This window comes from Triticum dicoccoides, chromosome 5A (genome assembly GCF_002162155.2).
Source record: "Triticum dicoccoides isolate Atlit2015 ecotype Zavitan chromosome 5A, WEW_v2.0, whole genome shotgun sequence".
Taxonomy (NCBI): domain Eukaryota; kingdom Viridiplantae; phylum Streptophyta; class Magnoliopsida; order Poales; family Poaceae; genus Triticum; species Triticum dicoccoides.
In genome coordinates, this window is record NC_041388.1 from 162,674,698 (window position 1) to 162,692,481 (window position 17,784).

General features: G+C 46.7%; 1 protein-coding gene across 1 annotated transcript; it reads left to right on the forward strand.

Moving 5' to 3' along the window:
- The first annotated feature begins 876 nt into the window (after positions 1 to 876).
- LOC119300634 lies at positions 877 to 3,719 on the forward strand. The gene is made up of 4 exons (XM_037577536.1): positions 877 to 1,160; positions 2,577 to 2,682; positions 2,795 to 2,841; positions 3,368 to 3,719. Exons 1-3 carry the CDS (start codon positions 1,051 to 1,053, stop codon positions 2,807 to 2,809), a joined length of 231 nt encoding a protein of 76 aa, XP_037433433.1. The 5' UTR covers positions 877 to 1,050; the 3' UTR covers positions 2,810 to 2,841; positions 3,368 to 3,719.
- Positions 3,720 to 17,784: the final 14,065 nt, after the last annotated feature.

Below are 17,784 nucleotides of genomic sequence, written 5' to 3' on the forward strand. Positions count from 1 at the left end.
GGGGTTAGGGTTTTGGCGGACAAATATATAGGTCCAGGGGGGGACGTGGAGGGCATCCACGACCATGGCGCCCTGGATGTGCTCCACGCACCACTCTGCCTCCTGTAGCAAGGTGGGAGGGGACCCAGGTCGGGCTGGGCTGCAGTGTAAATGGCTGAGAGCCCATCTGTACAATAGATATAGCTCTTTTCTTTTATTACCATATGTTTTATTTCTCTAGCCTCTGTTTTGTACTTAATTCATTTAGCAAATGAGTTTTGTAAAATGTGGAGATGGACACATATTTAGTATTGCAATGTTAGGTGCTACCACGAAAAACTTAGGAGGAAGTTTGACTCAGCTTGAATTTTTCGTAAATAGAGAAGCATTCAAAAATGCTATTTTGGCATGGGTTTAAATGTTTGAGGGCATTTAATAACCTTTTAAAATATTAGTTTCAACATGACAAATATTCAGGGATTATCTACCACACTTTGAACATTTTAGTTTTAATGTTTGAGAAATTTGAATTTGAACTTAAACGGGATTGAACCATCGCGGATTTAACAACAGTAATCATGGTGACATGGCATCATTAGCAGAGGTTACTGTAGCTTAATTATCCGGGCATAACAACTGGCAGCATATACTGCTATTTTATATGATGCTTTCCAACTTGTACATAAGATGTCATCGATTCAGTTCCGTCATTGCCCTAGGAAAGTAAATAAGTTGGCACATGTTTTAACGAGTCATGCTTATGACTCAAAAGAATTAATTTGGTGGGATGTTGTTCCGCCTAATTTTCTAATACCTCATGTACTGAATGATGTAACACTCTCAAATTTGCAATAAAGTGGCAAGAGGCTTCCTTACAAAATAAAAAGCTGACTTGCAGGCCCTCCCCGGCTTTCTAGAATCTCCAAAAGCCCCTCTTCCTTTTCGCCGGATCTTCTTGTGCACATCATCGCATATCCCAAAAAGCAGAAAACGCAAAAGAAACAGCAATCCAAGCAATCACGCGGCTGGTGCGAAGCAGCCAAGGACCAGCGAAGGGGGAGGGAGTTGACAATGGGGCAGTGCGGATGCTTCGGGGCGGCGCAGAAGGAGCAGCGGGCGGAGGCCGACCGCCTCGAGGCGCAGGAGGCCCGCGCAAGGGCCGCCGAGGCCGCCCAGAAGAGGTAACCGCCGCCTTCTGCTCCAAGGAGCTCAAATCCTGATCCTAGTTTGTTGGTTCGAACTCTAAGGGCCGATCAGGTAGGTTTGGTTGTTGGATAGTAGTAGGAGCGAAGAATTCGGCCGTTCAACGCGGTATAATCCCGACCATGCTCCGTGTCGCCCTGGTTTCTTGGTGGGATGCCCTGATTCTTGCCGGATTGGGTTCAAGGTTTATCGGATCGGATAGGTTTCGAGACTGCCAGAGTTCACCAGGTTGGATCTAGATGTTCGTCCCTGAAGCAGTTCATGGAACCGGATGGAGTTGGCCCCTTCTTGAATCGCGGCGCACTACTCAGACATCGCCGTAACAACAATGGCCTCACTGGAGGAAACTTACAATCAGCACTTACTGATCTTTGTTTTCTGTACTACCTTGACTTCTGAAGCAATGGTTCCTATGATGACATCACTGTGGTATCTGCAATTTATCTGTCTTCAAATTTTCAGACTGCTCTATCAACCACATCGGTATGTAGACTTAGCAGATTGTGCTGCAACAAGTGTTTTTCCACTCATTGTACTTATCATAAGGCGGTTCAACCATCTCATTGAAATCTTAAGAGTAGCAATTATATGTGTCTGACCACTCCGATTCCAAGCCGCTCCGATTGTTCAAACATTCTGCTGACTAATTCCATCTTTGGCTCTTTATCTCCTCCTGGAGTTGTGATTCTGGTTTGTCACAACCTGTTTCAGAAATCACCTATTGTTTTGCTAAAATGATTGTGCTGGGTACTGCAATTAATTTCAGAAGATGTATTTCCCAGATCTGGTTCTAGATTTAAGTTGGATTGATTAGGTATAATTGGATTATCAGAATTGTGTGGTAATACAAAGATTCCATTCTCCTTGTGTACTTTATGCTTGGGAATAAAGTTCAGGATGCAGTCGTCAAGTATACATGTTCAAGATTTCTGTGTTTTTCTATCAGAAAAAAACTTTATTTGGTTTTATTATGGTATAATATGCTTGTTTGTGTTGGTCAACGGTTGCTTTCGAGTCATTACTGTTGTTGTTGAAATGAATAAGTTCGTTTTTCAGGAAGTTTATGTCATGCAATATCTTGTTCTGTTTAGATCACGCACTTGCATCTCTTAACAACATCTACCAGTTCATTTGGTCTTTTAGTTTACAGACGTATTTCTTTCCAACATCTATGTGCGGTACATCAGCTTCAGACCCCCCCTCCCCCTCCCTTACCGCCATGTATTTTTTTCTTATGTTTGTATAATGATTCTTTTATAGCTTACATCAGACATGTTGGTAAGCTTCAATGGTGTCTGCTGTGAATCAAAGTCCTATTACAACTTTGGACTGTTCATACTTTATTAACTCAACCTGAAGTAGCGTGGTCACAATTTAGTTTTTTTAACCTTCAGGCAGCAGGAATATGAAAAGTCAGCTGCTGGACGAGCAGCACGAGCACATATTAAAGCTATGAAGGAGGCCAAGACATCATCAAACCAAGGAGAGCCGGTTCTGAAGGTATTTTATCCTACTTGAGTAGTGACTACGTGTTTACGTTAAGCCTAAAGTTTAACCTTGTGAGATTCATTTCTCTGTTGGATACTTACCTTCTGAGCTTTCGATTGTACAGTGGCAGATGGGGTAAATCATCGTATGTGTCCTTGCAACTTTCAGCGTGTAAGTATGAATACTCACTGAATCATACCGAGGGTCTTCCATTTCCTATGTGATTGTGTTATCTGGTAATGTAAACGGATGAAAAACTGTACTGTTAAGTAGCCACCGCCTGTCTAAGTCTAAGTAGGATTGGTTTTCATTTTTCGGATGTTTAACTATTCTGAAGGAACATAAATGAACACTGCAGATAAGAAATGCATTATAATGGTCAGCGTTCCGTTCTTCATTATAATTTTCAATCTCTTTTCTTCTTATAAGGGGCCCAATATGAGGAACAGAGACCAGCTTCATTTCCGCACACTTCTTTTGTAAAGTCTGTAATGAGAAGTGCTACTGCAGTGTTTGATTTCGTGAACTGTCAGAAAGTATGAAGTGAAAATTGATGATGGGGATATAATTTAGAACAAAACTTCAATTGTGACTTCTTATTGTTTTATTCTATGATCACCATAGTTCTACTCTGGTGCACGTTATTTTGATTGGTGTTGGGCCTTGTCTTGACACTTTTCTTCCGTGCCCTTTTCAGGTTGTTGATGGTGTGTGGAAGCTTGTTTTCTTTTGATCATGCGATGCAGTTTGGTCACCTAACTCAGTTGTGATTTTTGTCAGTGAAATGTACATCCTTTTAGTCACTGCTATACACGCCTATTCAGAGAGTTATGTATTGCCCAATCTGTCTTCTAGAAGTGTGTCGCCTGTTACTGTACAATCTATAGACAGTGTTTGTCTGGCAAGGTAGGTATTTTGCTTACACTTCTTTTGTACAAAGCTACGGGAGCATGATACCTGCAACTATCCAGTGGGTTTTCTTTTTACCAAAGACCAGTCGTGTAGATGTTCTTGTTGCATTGAAAGTGCTCACTCTATGAGAAGATGGAAGAAAGGGTAGGATTATTCATGTGCAGTAAGCTAGATACAATCGTGTAGAGTGGCATTATCTTGAAGCGATCTTGCTGCAGCAAGGCTTTAGCATCAATTTTGTTCGCATCATTAAATTTTTTTGAAACCGAGGCAAAAGATTTGCCCCATATATTAATTAAGAGAGAATATAGATTGAGTTAGGAAATACATACAATGAGATTATTCTCCCAACAACATGACCCTAATTTCTCGGCACCTGCTGTGACCCAAAACTTCATTTCGTTGATGACCATGTTAAGCAAGATCGGGGGAGGGGGTACTCTTGTGCTAGAAGACCCGAGTGTTTCTCTCGTTCCAAATCGACCAAGGCACAAGCATGGTGAAAGAAGCCATGGCCCTAAAATGATTGGCCCATATTGTGCTCAAGATGCCACAAAGATGTGTCCATGCTCATCAGTTGGAGGTTGTCAATAACCAACTTCCAGATCGTGTACCTACATTGGAAGAATATGTGATTACCGGATTCTTCTATCCTTTTGCAAAGCAGGCAAATGTCAATTTGTCCACCCTTTTTTGACGAGTCTATCGGCCGTCCAAATGTGATCTTGAATTGCCAACCACAAGAACTTCACTTTTGGCGCCGCCCGAACCTTCCAAACGGCATGCTCCATTGGAGATAGGACCTATTAGAGTAAAAGGAGATTGAAAGTGAATGGACGATTAGTCCCGGTTTCTATTGATTCTCAAGTATATATATACATCTAGAAGAGATGGGAAGAAGAGGTGTCTATTCGAAAGCATCCCTCCAGAACATGTGCCTTTTGACAATATATAGAGAGAATGGGCATGACTCTTCGGGGTTGGACACACCCCTTGCTAATGACATTTTGTTAATTATTTAGTGCTAATTAATAATAGACATGTGCTAATTTATTCCAAACACTCGTGCTTGTATAACACCGCTTATTGATCGTCATTAAAGGCTTCTTGAACATCATTGAAGGTGTCTTGTATATTCGTCTTCCATCTTGAGAAATCCTTTGTAAAATCTTGAGAGTCTCCCCACAAAAACCATGTGGGGAAAATATGAGGACAATAGTGCTGATATGTTGCTAAAACTTCTTTAAACCCAGTGGAAAAATAATAAGGACAAAATGATGCAGCTTATTATGATTGCTGACTCCTTGGTAATTCATATGAGAAAAACTTTGAAGAAGGATAAAACTCATTGGTGAATTTGGAGAACAATAAATATGCTTTGTATACTTTCCTTTAAAAACCCCAATGAGGAAAAAGAAAGTATTGCATATGCCGCCTCGTTAAAAACCTTTTATGAGAAACTTCGTGAGAAATCACAAAAGGGAAAAGATTGCAATCTGATATGCCGTTGAAAACTCCTTTAAAACATAGTGGGAGAAATATAAGGAAAAATTATATGACGGTTGGTGCAATATCTGCCTACCTTTGTTTTGGAGATTGTTGACAGAAACAGGTATGAACTGATTTGTTTGCTAGTGCATACAGAGAGAAATAGTCCATACAGAGCCGAAAAGAATGTTGTCTCCGGTGTCAAGTTCGAAGAACTTCACCAAAGTATATCTGCGTTGCAGAGAAGAAAGAGCTACATTTTGATGAAGACATGTAGACGAGAAGATTGAAGTGAAGGAATTACCTCTCAAAAATTTACTGCTGAAGCGAAGCATTTGATTTAGTATTGGCGTCCGAAGAAATTGACTACAGCAAACGGAAGTCGAAGACAAAGTGAAGACGTAGTATTCATTTTTGTTGTTCTTCTTTCGTTTATTTGAGTCATAGGACCTCCGTACTATTAAGAGGGGTATAGGTTCTCGAAGCTTAGATCCGTTGTGATGCTTAGTCAAAACCTATAAAAGTTGTGAGAGAAATATCTTTGTGTTCCGAGCAAATACTTGCCAGCAAGAGACTATGATCTTCTTCGCTGCGAGAGATTTGTCTCAGACCGAGGAGTTAGCATTACCTGTTCATAAAGTAATGTTACTTTTGGGGATATAACCCCATGGTGTAACCCGCCCTAGAGGGGCCGGGTTAGGCTGTTGGCGAATTGGGCCTTAAACAGGCCCAAGTGATATCAAGATACATGACTAGGAAGGCGACTTACGAGATGGGCCAGATAGATGCCCAAGGACAAAAGATAATGCGTGGTCCTGAAGTGTAAGCCGCCTCATGGCGACTTGCCAAAGAAGGCAAGGCGACTCAGAGCCTAGATCGGTCACGAAGCATGACCCGACCCGGACTCTTGTAAGCCCATGACCTCGACCTATGTATATAAAGGTGAGTCCCTGCGGCAGGCAGACTTAAGTTACAATTGATCGATAGCTAGGTCAAGCGAATATGCTCCCTTGTAATTGATACTCAAGCAATACAACATAAAGCAGGACATAGGATGTTACCACGATCGTGAGGGGCCGAACCTGGGTAAACTCGTGTCTCTCGTCCTGCTACCCCGACAAGCTAATCACCGTAGCGATGGCCTCGCACCTAAGTCCTTTCACTAGGGCATCTGCCGTGACAAAACCACGACAATTGGCGCCCACCGTGGGGTAGGCGCACAGTGGTTTCGAGTTCTTGAAGGGATCTTTCCCAGGTATTGAGGGATACACTGTTGGCAGGATGACCAAGAGTCGTCGCGTCAAGCTCTACATCGACGATGCTGGCTGGGGCCCCGAGGCCGACTCAATCGAGTGCGGGTATTGGGTCCCCTTCGGCAGAATCCACGTCTTCATCGGCAAGATCGGCAGGTCAGAGCCTGAGCCAGACTTCTGCACCGACATTGTTGAGTTGGCTCGGCGCACGCAACCCGCTCGGGTCCAAGTCAGGCGGAGGCATGCTTTCGTGGGCTTCACGCAAGGGATGGAGCTTGCAGACAATTCCGCGTCTGCGGGAGAGACTCTCGTCTACTCAGGTGATGAGTCCTCTACTAGAGAGACAAAGTCAATCTACCAGCTTTAGGACGACGTACTTGGGGGCTATTCCGATGGCCACAACATTTTGGACCTCTATGAGCCGCCGTGTAGGGCTGCAATCTTCATGGCTGTTACAGGGTCGACTCTTAATTCTTCAATAGCGGCTGCAGCAACCTCTGACCCGACGGCCGCAAGGATTGGTGGATCTGGTTCAGCCAGGGCGCTGGCTAAGGTGCTATTGGGTCTCATCGGCACTTTGACAGCTCTGTTGGCAACGAAGGTCACTGCGGCAAATCAGGCAGAGCGCAATGCGGAAGTTGCAAATATTCAGGAGGAGATAACCAAGTCCCAAGAGGATATCGTGGCTGAGAACATCCAAATGGCTGTGCTGAAGGCTCAGATTGATGCAGAGGCAGAGCGTGTGAAGGCAGAAGCTTGGCGCTTAAATCTAGACCAGAATGCGTCTAATGCAGTATTCCAGAGAAGGCACCAGAGTCGCCTACCATTGACATATGACCTGAGGCGTTTGTTTGACACTCCTGGAGCAGGTCCAAGTACTCCCGATGCACGGGTGAATCCCTAGTTAAACTCGGATATGCCAGGAAGTCGGGCGGAGGCTCAACCTCGTCAGCCTGAGCTGGCACGGAGGGAAGAGTAGGCACCTAACCCGCCCCCAATCAAACACCGCCTCAACATTTTCTGATGCCACCAGGGCATTTTTCTAACCCGGTGGATAACATGTTAGCAGCAGCGACCCGACTGGTGGTGATTCCTATTGCTAGAGAGTCATCGGCTGTGGTGGAAACCCGGAACGCGGTTGACCTCTTACAGACAACCATTGCTCAGCAGGCCGCCTACTCATATAGTCATGATCATGTGCACTCAACTCCTCTCCCGGGCCACAATTACAACCGGCGTATTGAGTCGCCCGCGGTCTCCAGCAGGGAATGGCGTCAAAACCCGCCCAATCCTCGGAGTGCAGCTCAAGCACTCGTGGACAGTGCAAGGGCCCGTCGAGAGGCGGATGCAGCGAACCAAGGGGCTTATGAGCCACCCCCTATGATTCCCTTAACTTCAACTGAGGATGGGTTAAGAACTAAAAGTCTCGGAGTGCCGTGTTTAGTACCGGCACTACGCAATGAGCGCCTGTCCAAGGATTTTAAGGGTCCCTAAAAGATACCTAATTACACATCAGACCTCCCTCCAGAGGCTTGGGTTGAAAGTTATGAACTGGCCATGGAGATGTTAGATGTCAGTGATGCGGTTTGTGCTAAATATTTCACCATGATGTTGGAAGGGCCTGCACATGTGGTTGAAAGGCCTGCCACCTAATTCTATTAACTCATGGGCTGAGTTAAAGGCACGTTCACTGGTATGCGTTAGTGCTATACAAACGGTTTTTAACCCCTTTCCATGACGACATTTGGAACCATCACCAAGTGAGTGTGGGCAATAGAGGGTCCTTCCCACACGACCCAGAAACCATCGGGGATAGGAGCCAAGATGCATATACAATACTCCTACTAGTTTGCGCCCGCATTGCCATCGCGGTCGGTATTCTATGGTGCTACATTTACAATGTGTGACCCATCACAAACGGTTCACTATTATAGAATGTGTATGATAAGCATACAATCACACACATTCTCTTGTCCCAAAACGTATGCGATAACTAATTAAGAAGATTAGTTAATCGTCGTACGAGTGTCGGGTAGGATTACGAAACGTTGGACCGTCGTGACATCGTCGTACACGACAAGTATCGCACATGCTATTCTGTGGTGCAACTTTTACGATGCATACTTCATCAGAAACAGTTCATGGTTGCGAATCGTGTATGATAAGGCAACTATCACAAACGTTTAGTTTGCCCGCACCATTTGTGATATTGTCTGACATCGCACACGCTTTGCAAACGGTAACTGTGTGCATGCTTGCACATGTTTCCTCTCTGTGAACCGTCTCGGATTATGGTGTATATCGCAAATGTTTGTGTTTTACCGACCATGTGTGCCGTAACGACCTGGAGATCATAATTTCACCGTAATTTAATTGATGCTATTTCAAATTGTATCGGATTTGAATTTGAATTTGAATGTATGATATAGCTTTATTCATATCCATCAGGTTCAAACAACCAATGCATTATTCGATTCATAGGTACATATGTTCAAGAATTACATAAGAACCAAATAAATAATGATGAACCATAGTTGTATACTTGTACTATTAAAGACGGTAAAGAAAGATGCGAAATACATTCTGGTTGCTGAACAAGGTGAAGCGGAATGCCCATATTATGCCCTCCTCCATGCAGAAGGCACGCACGACTCTAGTCCAATCCCTTGTGATGGCCGACCGCCCATCCTTCACGGTCTTCATAAAAACATCTAGATAATCATCGTGTTCTGGTAGAAATACTTTAACCTTTGCATGCCCACCAATCATGTAGTTTGAGAGGTAATCTTGAGTAAACTGCTTTGGCAACCACTGCAAAGGAAAAAGATTCAGACATTGTCATCTAACACAACTCATTATGGGCAGTAAAAAGAAGGCTGCAGAGTTCTTACTTACCATCCTGCAGTTCGCTGCTGTCTTGGATAAAGTGTAAACAAATAGTTTAATTGCCATCTTTGGACCCATTTTACTAATAATCTTTATCAGCTTCCTCACTTGGTGCTGGTTCATTGATATCTCATTCCCCATACACAGAAAGGGTCAAAGCGCGGATCTTTACCAATGACATATGTACCTAAAAGCACCAAGTTAATATTAGGAGCTAAACAGCAATTGCACAATGATGTAGTACAACACTCTTTTATAATATTGTATAACATCCAATATACTCACATATTAGATGAATCAACATCTTATATTATGGGCCGGAAGGAGTTTATTGCATTCTTACAAATTATCGGCTGATTAACTGCTCCTGTATACATGGGTTATAGTTAGTTTGAGCTAGTTCGGGCTCAAATAGACCTAAAGTATATCTAAACATGATGGATAGTTTGAGCTAGTTGCATCTATAACCCACCCAAAAAAAATATCCAACCCAAGAGGTGCTAATTGGAGCTAGTTCTCCTAGTGCATTTATTGTCAATCTAACCCTGCCATCCAAACAAATCATTGGATGGAGTTAGTTCAGGGTTAGTCATGAGCTAGAAACTAACTCTAACCTCTAGCTAAGTTGAGTATTCAAACATGGTTGTGTTGTTGTTCTTGCTGCCGCTGCTCTTCTACTTATATCTAGACATCATCAGAACATTAACGTAACACTCTTCCTTGTTGCTATGTAGCCTAGGATTGCATATTTAGACATTAAGTACAGTGCATGTTGCTATGTAGCCTCAGATATATTACATATGGCCCTAGTTAACCTAACGATAAATGGGTTGCAGATATATTCAATTAAAAGTCCGATTCACCAATTAGTCCCTTATCAACCCCCGGCTTATATGGTAGCAGCTATCGATATCCTGAACAGTGAGCATATATAAGCCATGGGATAAAACTAACCTCGATGGAAAACAACAGTCGTTCCCAAAATTGTCCTGTGTAGGTACATCAAGAAGCATGTTAAGCACAACAGGCTAAACATCAACCAAAATTATCCATGGAAGATAAAATAATCTCCAAAAGATAGCTTCAGTGTGCAGGTTTAAGCATGCTAGTAAAGCAAAACAAGTGGAAAGGTGTGTTAACTGCAACAGGCCTAACATTTAACAACAAGCAAACATAGTCATTCAAACTAGTATTATGCCGGTCTAAGTACACTGGTTATTGTTAAATAAAAATGGAAAGGCGTGTTAACTACAAGATGCAGCAACCAAATGTAGTCATTCATAGTGGTATTGTTGAAACTGGTGATGAAGCTATGTACCTAGGGTAGGGTCATGGACCTGTCCAGCATACCCTCCCCAAGGACATCTTTACAAAGAATCAGAAGCAGTCGAAGAGAAAATATCATCCACTCGACCATGAAGATGTGCTCACTTGACTTCCTTGAAGACACTCGACCACCTTGAAGACACTCGACCACCAGAAGACGAGAAGCCCTCCACTATGCAACGGTCGCGACTTAAACCCTAGCATTCTGGGCATTTAGAACACTTTATTGTAGACATTACCAGTAACGCCCCACCTTTATGAACATTGAACCCTGTGTAACGAAGGGGAGCTGGGGTCCTGGCGCACTCTATATAAGCCACCCCCTCCTCTGGGACAGGGGTTCGCACTTTTGTAAACACACACACACACACACACGTATAATCCAGTCGAGCGCCTCAGGGCACCAAGACGTAGGGCTGTTACTTCCTCCAAGAAGGGCCTGAACTCGTAAAACTCGTGTGTACAACTACTCCATAGCTAGGATCTTGCCTCCTCATACCTACCCCCCATTCTACTGTCAGTTTTAGATCCACGACAGTTGGCGCCCACCGTGGGGCAGGTGTCTTAGCGACTTATTGGAGAAGTTGCAATTTTTCCGATCCCCATCATCATGGTTCCAGGCGGAGGTTTGGCTGAGGGCCGCGAGATCTGTCTCGGCGCACTCGTGTTTGTCGCCGACGACTCCGCTTGGCTTCAGGAGGCACCACTCGACGTCGATGCGCTCCCCGCCCGCGGGGTGACGCACTTTCACGCGTGCGTCCGCGGCGTCCTCCTGCGGCAACCGTCGACCCAGTACCAGTCGACTCCTACAGCTTTCCCCCTCCCTGCGACCCGCCGGAACAAGCACACCGGCCGGTCGAGGGTTCAACGATGGGTGAAGCATGCGGTGGCCCTCCAGTCGGCCACCCCTCAAGTCGTGGCGCTCGAGCCTGACGAGTCTCTCTACGGCCTGTTCGATCTGTCGACTGGCTCCATAGAGACTGCATCCGAGTGCGGCAACAATGACTCGGCAGTGGAAGTCCTGGTGGTCAATGGACCACGCGGTCCTCCTGGCTTCGATCGTGAACACGGAGGTGACGGGAACGGCGATCCGTCGCGCGTTCACGAGGAGTACCGCCCCGAGCCTCTCTCCTCGCAGCAGAGAGAAGAACTTCGTCGCCGAAACATGGATGCCCTGCATACTCCTATAGTTGGAGAAACGCCCGAGGCCCAGGCCTTGGAACAAGCTCGCTTGGCCAATCTGGCTGAGCGCACTTGGCTGGAGAACTTACAGCGCGCACTCGACAATCGCGCTCGTCAACGTGCTCCTGAGTCCAGCCAACGCTAACTTTTTCCACCACCGTCTCAGGTATACCGAACACCGATCCAAAACCTAGCAGCTGCGGGCCGGATAGCAGAGTCGATTCAACCTTCCCAGTCAGAAGCTGGCCGAGGTCTGGCGCAGATCAGGGCCTTGCTCCGGGCAGCAGGAGAGCAGAATACGGCCGTGTCTCAGTCGCGGGATAGGATCCATAGTAGATCTGTGGTCGCAGATACGGTCCAGTCGGCCCATAGCCCGAGATCGCCCCCGAGGCGTGAGGGACGTGGAGAGCGGCGTGATCAGTACAGAAATCAGGAGTAGTATGATCGTCGAGCCGATCGCGATGGTCGCCGTCGAGTGCCCACGCCTCCTTCAAGGAGTGGGTCATACGTGCCGCGGCCACATGAAGATAGGCGCTCTAACAGCGTCGGAAGAGGTATTCCAGTCGACCCCAGGGAGCCAGGCTTTGATGCGAGATCTATTCTCGTACAAGGCTTGGTCGACAGAAACAGAGCTCACCGAGATGGCCATGACAGAGGCCCGCAAACCAGCAACGGGGTGCATGTCTCTGGCCCAGAGTGCTTCAGCAGAGCTATCAGAGCTGTAGTGATTCCCCCCAACTTCAGGTTGGCGACTGGAGTCAGTAAGTTCACCGGAGAGTCCAAGCCTGACACCTGGCTCGAAGACTACCGAGTGGCTGTCCAGATTGGTGGCGGCAATGATGAGGTGGCCATGAAACACCTTCCTCTGATGTTGGAGGGCTCGGCTAGGGCATGGCTGAATCAGTTGGTGCCTGGCAGCATTTATACTTGGGAAGATCTCGCCCGAGTGTTTGTCAGAATGTTTGAGGGTACTTGCAAGCGGCCAGCAGGTTTGACAGAATTACAGTGTTGCGTCCAGAAACCGAATGAAACTTTGAGAGATTATATCCAGAGGTGGATCACCCTGCACCACACGGTGGAAGATGTGTCTGATCATTAGGCAATTTGTGCTTTCAAGGAAGGCGCCAGGTACCAAGAGTTGAATTTGAAATTCGGTCGGACAGGAAACATGACTTTGACTTGGATGATGGAAATCGCCACCAAGTATGCCAATGGCGAAGAGGAGGAGCGACTGCGGAGCGGCAAGCACAAAGCAGTCGCCCACGAAGCCGGAGGAGGAAACTCCAGTCGGAAACAAAAACGCAAGGCCGAACCAGCTGCTCCGGGTGAGGCCTTGGCTGTGGTTCAAGGAAAGTTCAAGGGGAAGCCCAAAGGGCCGTGGAACCCCAAGAAAGTAAAAGATCAAGATGGAAATGATGTGTTGGATCTGCCGTGCCATATCCACACCAAAAAAGACGAAGAAGGTAATTTCATTTACCCGAAGCATACCACTCGACAGTGTCGGCTCCTGATCCAGCAGTTCCAAGAGAAACAACCCAAGGAAAAGGAGAAGGAGGCAGACAAGGCTGAGAGTGAAGGGGAAGATGATGATGGTTATCCTCACGTGAATTCCACTCTGATGATTTTTTCTGATGTTGAAAACAAGAGTCGATTGAAAGTCATCAACAGAGAAGTGAACATGGTCGCTCTGGCGACACCCAATTACTTGAAATGGTCGCAGACTGCCATTACGTTCGACCAGTCTGATCACCCAGCACACATCACTACCCCTGGGAGGCAAGCGCTGGTGGTCGACCCGGTGGTCAAAGGCACTCGACTGACAAAGGTCCTGATGGACGGTGGCAGTGGCCTGAACATTCTATACGCAGAAACGTTGAAAGGAATGGGCATTTCGATGTCCAGACTCAGTGAAAGCCACATGAGTTTCCATGGGGTCATCCCAGGCAAGAAGGCTGCGTCCCTCGGTCAGATTGCACTCGACGTGGTTTTCGGTGATGCCAAAAATTACCGCAAAGAAAAGTTGACATTTGAAGTCGTGGATTTTTAGAGTGCGTATCATGCAATTCTGGGCAGGCCAGCTTATGCACGATTCATGGCTCGACCTTGTTACGTGTACCTCAAACTGAAGATGCCTGGTCCCAGAGGAGTGATCACTATCTCTGGTAATCGGAAAAAGGCAGAAGAGTGTTTCTAGAAGGGCTCAAAGATCGCCGATGCCAAGATGGCCGTGGCAGAATTGCAAGAATACCAGAAAAATGCAGACCCAAGTGACTTGTTGCGAGCCAAGAAGCCAGCCACGGATTCAACATTCCAGTCATCTGGCGAGACGAAGTCTGTTCACATTCACCCGACAGACCCCAATGTAGCTCTGACCCACATTTCGACCACACTCGACTCCAAATAGGAAGAAGCGCTCTTCCTGTTCCTCCGTGAGAACTGAGACATCTTTGCATGGAAGCCTTCTGACATGCCAGGTGTTCCCAGGGGACTGGTTGAGCATCGTTTGCGAGTCGACCCGAAAGTGAAACCAGTCAAAGAGCATCTTCGACGGTCCGCCGTCCAGAAAAGAAAAGCAATCAGCGAAGAGGTGGCTCGGCTTTTGGCAGCTGAGTTTATCCGAGAGATTTACCACTCCGAGTGGTTAGCCAATGTTGTCATGGTCCCAAAGAAAGATGACTCACTCCGCATGCGCATCGATTTCAAGCATATCAATCGTGCCTGCCCGAAAGATCACTTCCCTCTCCCTTGCATCGATCAGATAGTCGACTCGACTGCTGGGTGCGAGTGTTTGTCCTTTTTGGATGCATACTCCGGGTACCACCAGATCCATCTGTACGGACCCGATGAAATAAATACAGCTTTTATCAACCCGTTCAGGTGCTTCTGTTATGTCACAATGCCATTCGGCTTGAAGAACGCTGAAGCCACATTTATGCGAATGATTCAGAAGTGCCTGCTCACTCAGATCAGTCGGAATGTGGAAGCATACATGGATGAAATTGTGGTCAAGTCACGTAAAGGTTCTGACCTGCTGACCGACCTCGCCGAAACCTTTGCCAACCTCAGAAGGTATGATATCAAGCTCAATCCATCAAAGTGCATGTTTGGAGTTCCAGGCGGAAAGTTACTCGGTTTTCTTGTTTCCGAACGAGGAATCGATGCTAACCTAGAGAAAGTAGGCGCTATACTTCGGATGAAACGCCTTGTGCGTGTGCATGATGTCCAGAAGCTTACTGGTTGCTTGGCCGCCCTAAGTCGATTCATTTCTCGCCTCGGTGAAAAGGCCCTGCCTCTTTACCGACTGATGAAGAAATCAGATGCGTTCGAGTGGACTCCAGAAGCTGATACATCATTTGCAGAGCTAAAAGCCCTGCATTCCACCCAGCCGGTGCTTGCTGCTCCAATCAGCAAAGAGCCTCTTTTGCTTTATATAGCAGCCACTGGACAAGTCGTTAGTACAGTACTTACGGTCGAGCGGGAAGAAGAAGGAAAAGCGTACAAAGTTCAATGCCCAGTTTATTATATTTCTGAAGTCCTGACCCCGTCAAAGCAGAGATATCCTCACTATCAGAAGCTTGTCTATGGAATTTACATGACCACTAAGAAGGTTGCACACTACTTCTCAGATCACTCTGTTACAGTCGTCAGCGACGCTCCATTGTCAGAGATTCTGCACAACAGGGATGCAACTAGTCAAGTGGCAAAATGGGCGATTGAACTCCTTCCCTTGGATATCAAGTTTGAGGAAAAGAAAGCTATCAAGTCCCAAGCAATAGCAGATTTCCTCGCCGAGTGGATCGAACAGTAACTGCCGACTCAAGTTCACTCGGAGCACTAGACCATGTTCTTTGACGGATCCAAGATGTTGAACGGTTCTGGTGCTGGAGTAGTTCTGGTATCCCCTCGAGGAGACAAGCTCAGATATGTCCTCCAGATTCACTTTGATTCCTCCAACAATGAAGCAGAGTATGAAGCACTCCTGTATGGGTTGTGCATGGCCATCTCACTCGGCGTCCGTCGCCTGATGGTCTATGGCGACTCAGATGTGGTAGTTAATCAAGTGATGAAGGAGTGGGACGTCAGAAGCCCAGCCACGACTGGTTACTACAACGTGGTGAGAAAGCTTGAGAAGAAGTTCAAGGGGTTAGAACTCCACCACATCCCCCGATTGAAAAATCAAGCAGCCGATGAATTGGCAAAGATAGGTTACAAGAGAGAGACCATTCCCAGCAATGTGTTCTTGGAGCATATTCACACGCCGACAGTTTAGGAAGACCCTTTCATTGAAGAGCCCCCACAACCCAAGAGCGCCACGGATCCGACTGAAATCGAGGTCCCAGCTGTGGTCGACCTAATCATGGAGGTTCTGGCCATTACTCCCGACTGGACGGTGCCCTACATTGCGTACATCCTCAGGAAAGAGCTCCCAGAGGATGAAGAAGAAGCTCGACAGATCGTCCGCCGATCTAAAGCTTTTACTGTGATAAGAGGGCAGCTGTTCAGAGAAAGTGTGACTGGAGTCGGTCAGAAGTGCATAACACCAGAAGAAGGTCGAATGATCCTCAATGACATCCACTCGGGGACCTGTGGTCACCATGCATCCTCTCGGGCCATCGTGGCTAAAGCATACCGAGCTGGATTCTATTGGCCACGAGCAAATGAGATGGCGAAAGATATAGTCGACAGATGTGAAGGCTGTCAATTTTACTCCGATATGTCTCACAAGCCAGCGTCAGCCCTGAAGACCATCCCCCTCGTCTGGCCCTTCGCTGTTTGGGGACTGGATATGGTTGGACCGCTGAGGACCGGCAGAAGCGGCTTCACTCACGTGCTCGTTGCAGTCGACAAGTTTACCAAATGGATCGAAGCCAAACCCATCAAGAACCTTGACGCTAGCACCGCTGTCAGTTTTATCAGAGAATTGACGTTCCGATATGGAGTCCCACACAGCATCATCACGGACAATGGATCGAACTTCGATTCCGATGAGTTCAGAATTTTCTGCGCCTCTCAGGGCACTCGAGTTGACTATGCTTCTGTTGCTCACCCGCAGTCGAACGGACAAGCAGAAAGAGCCAATGGCCTAATTCTCAAAGGACTGAAGCCCCGACTAATGCGTGATCTCAAACACGCAGCAGGTGCTTGGGTTGATGAACTTCCGTCAGTTCTGTGGGGTTTAAGGACAACTCCTAATCAGTCGACTGGAAGAACTCCTTTCTTCTTAGTCTATGGAGCCGAAGTTGTTCTGCCAAGTGACTTGCTCCACAATGCACCCCGAGTTGAACTCTTCTCTGAAGCAGAAGCAGAGCAGGCCCGGCAAGATTCAGTCAATCTCTTAGAGGAGGAAAGAGAGATGGCCTTGATCCGCTCGACCATTTATCAGCAAGATTTGCGTCGATTCCACACCAGGAATGTGAGGGGTCGGGCCTTTCAAGAAGGAGACTTGGTTCTTCGAGTGGATCAGCAGAAACCACACAAGCTCGCTCCAACTTGGGAAGGCCCCTTCATCGTCACCAAAGTTCTCCACAACGGAGCATACCATCTTTACAGTATCGTGCATCAGAAAGACGAGCCACGGGCTTGGAACACGGAGCTGCTCCGCCCCTTTTATACTTAAACACTCGTTCGACTAAAATGTAATAAGCAACACCTTTCGTAATTCGTTTATCAAAGAAAAGAGCTTACGGTTCTCTCATTCGATTGTGTTGTTCTTATTTACTCCTGAAATCCCTCAGTGGGTGTGCTTAGTCGCGAAACCGTTCCGCCTAAGTTCGAAAAAATCCTACCGAGTGAAGAGCAATCCTTCCACTCGGGGCTTAGCTGTAGTCGAGCACTCGCCTAAGTTCTCTCACTAAGAGGCTTAAAGGCAGTCCAGCACTCGCCTAAGTTTGGAAAAATCCTACCGAGTGGAGAGCAATCCTCCCACTCAGGGGCTTAGTTGAAGTCGAGCACTCGCCTAAGTTCCCTCACTAAGAGGCTTAACGGCAGTCCAGCACTCGCCTAAGTTTGAAAAAATCCCACCGAGTGGAGAGCAGTCCTCCCACTCGGGGGCTTAGCTGCAGTCGAG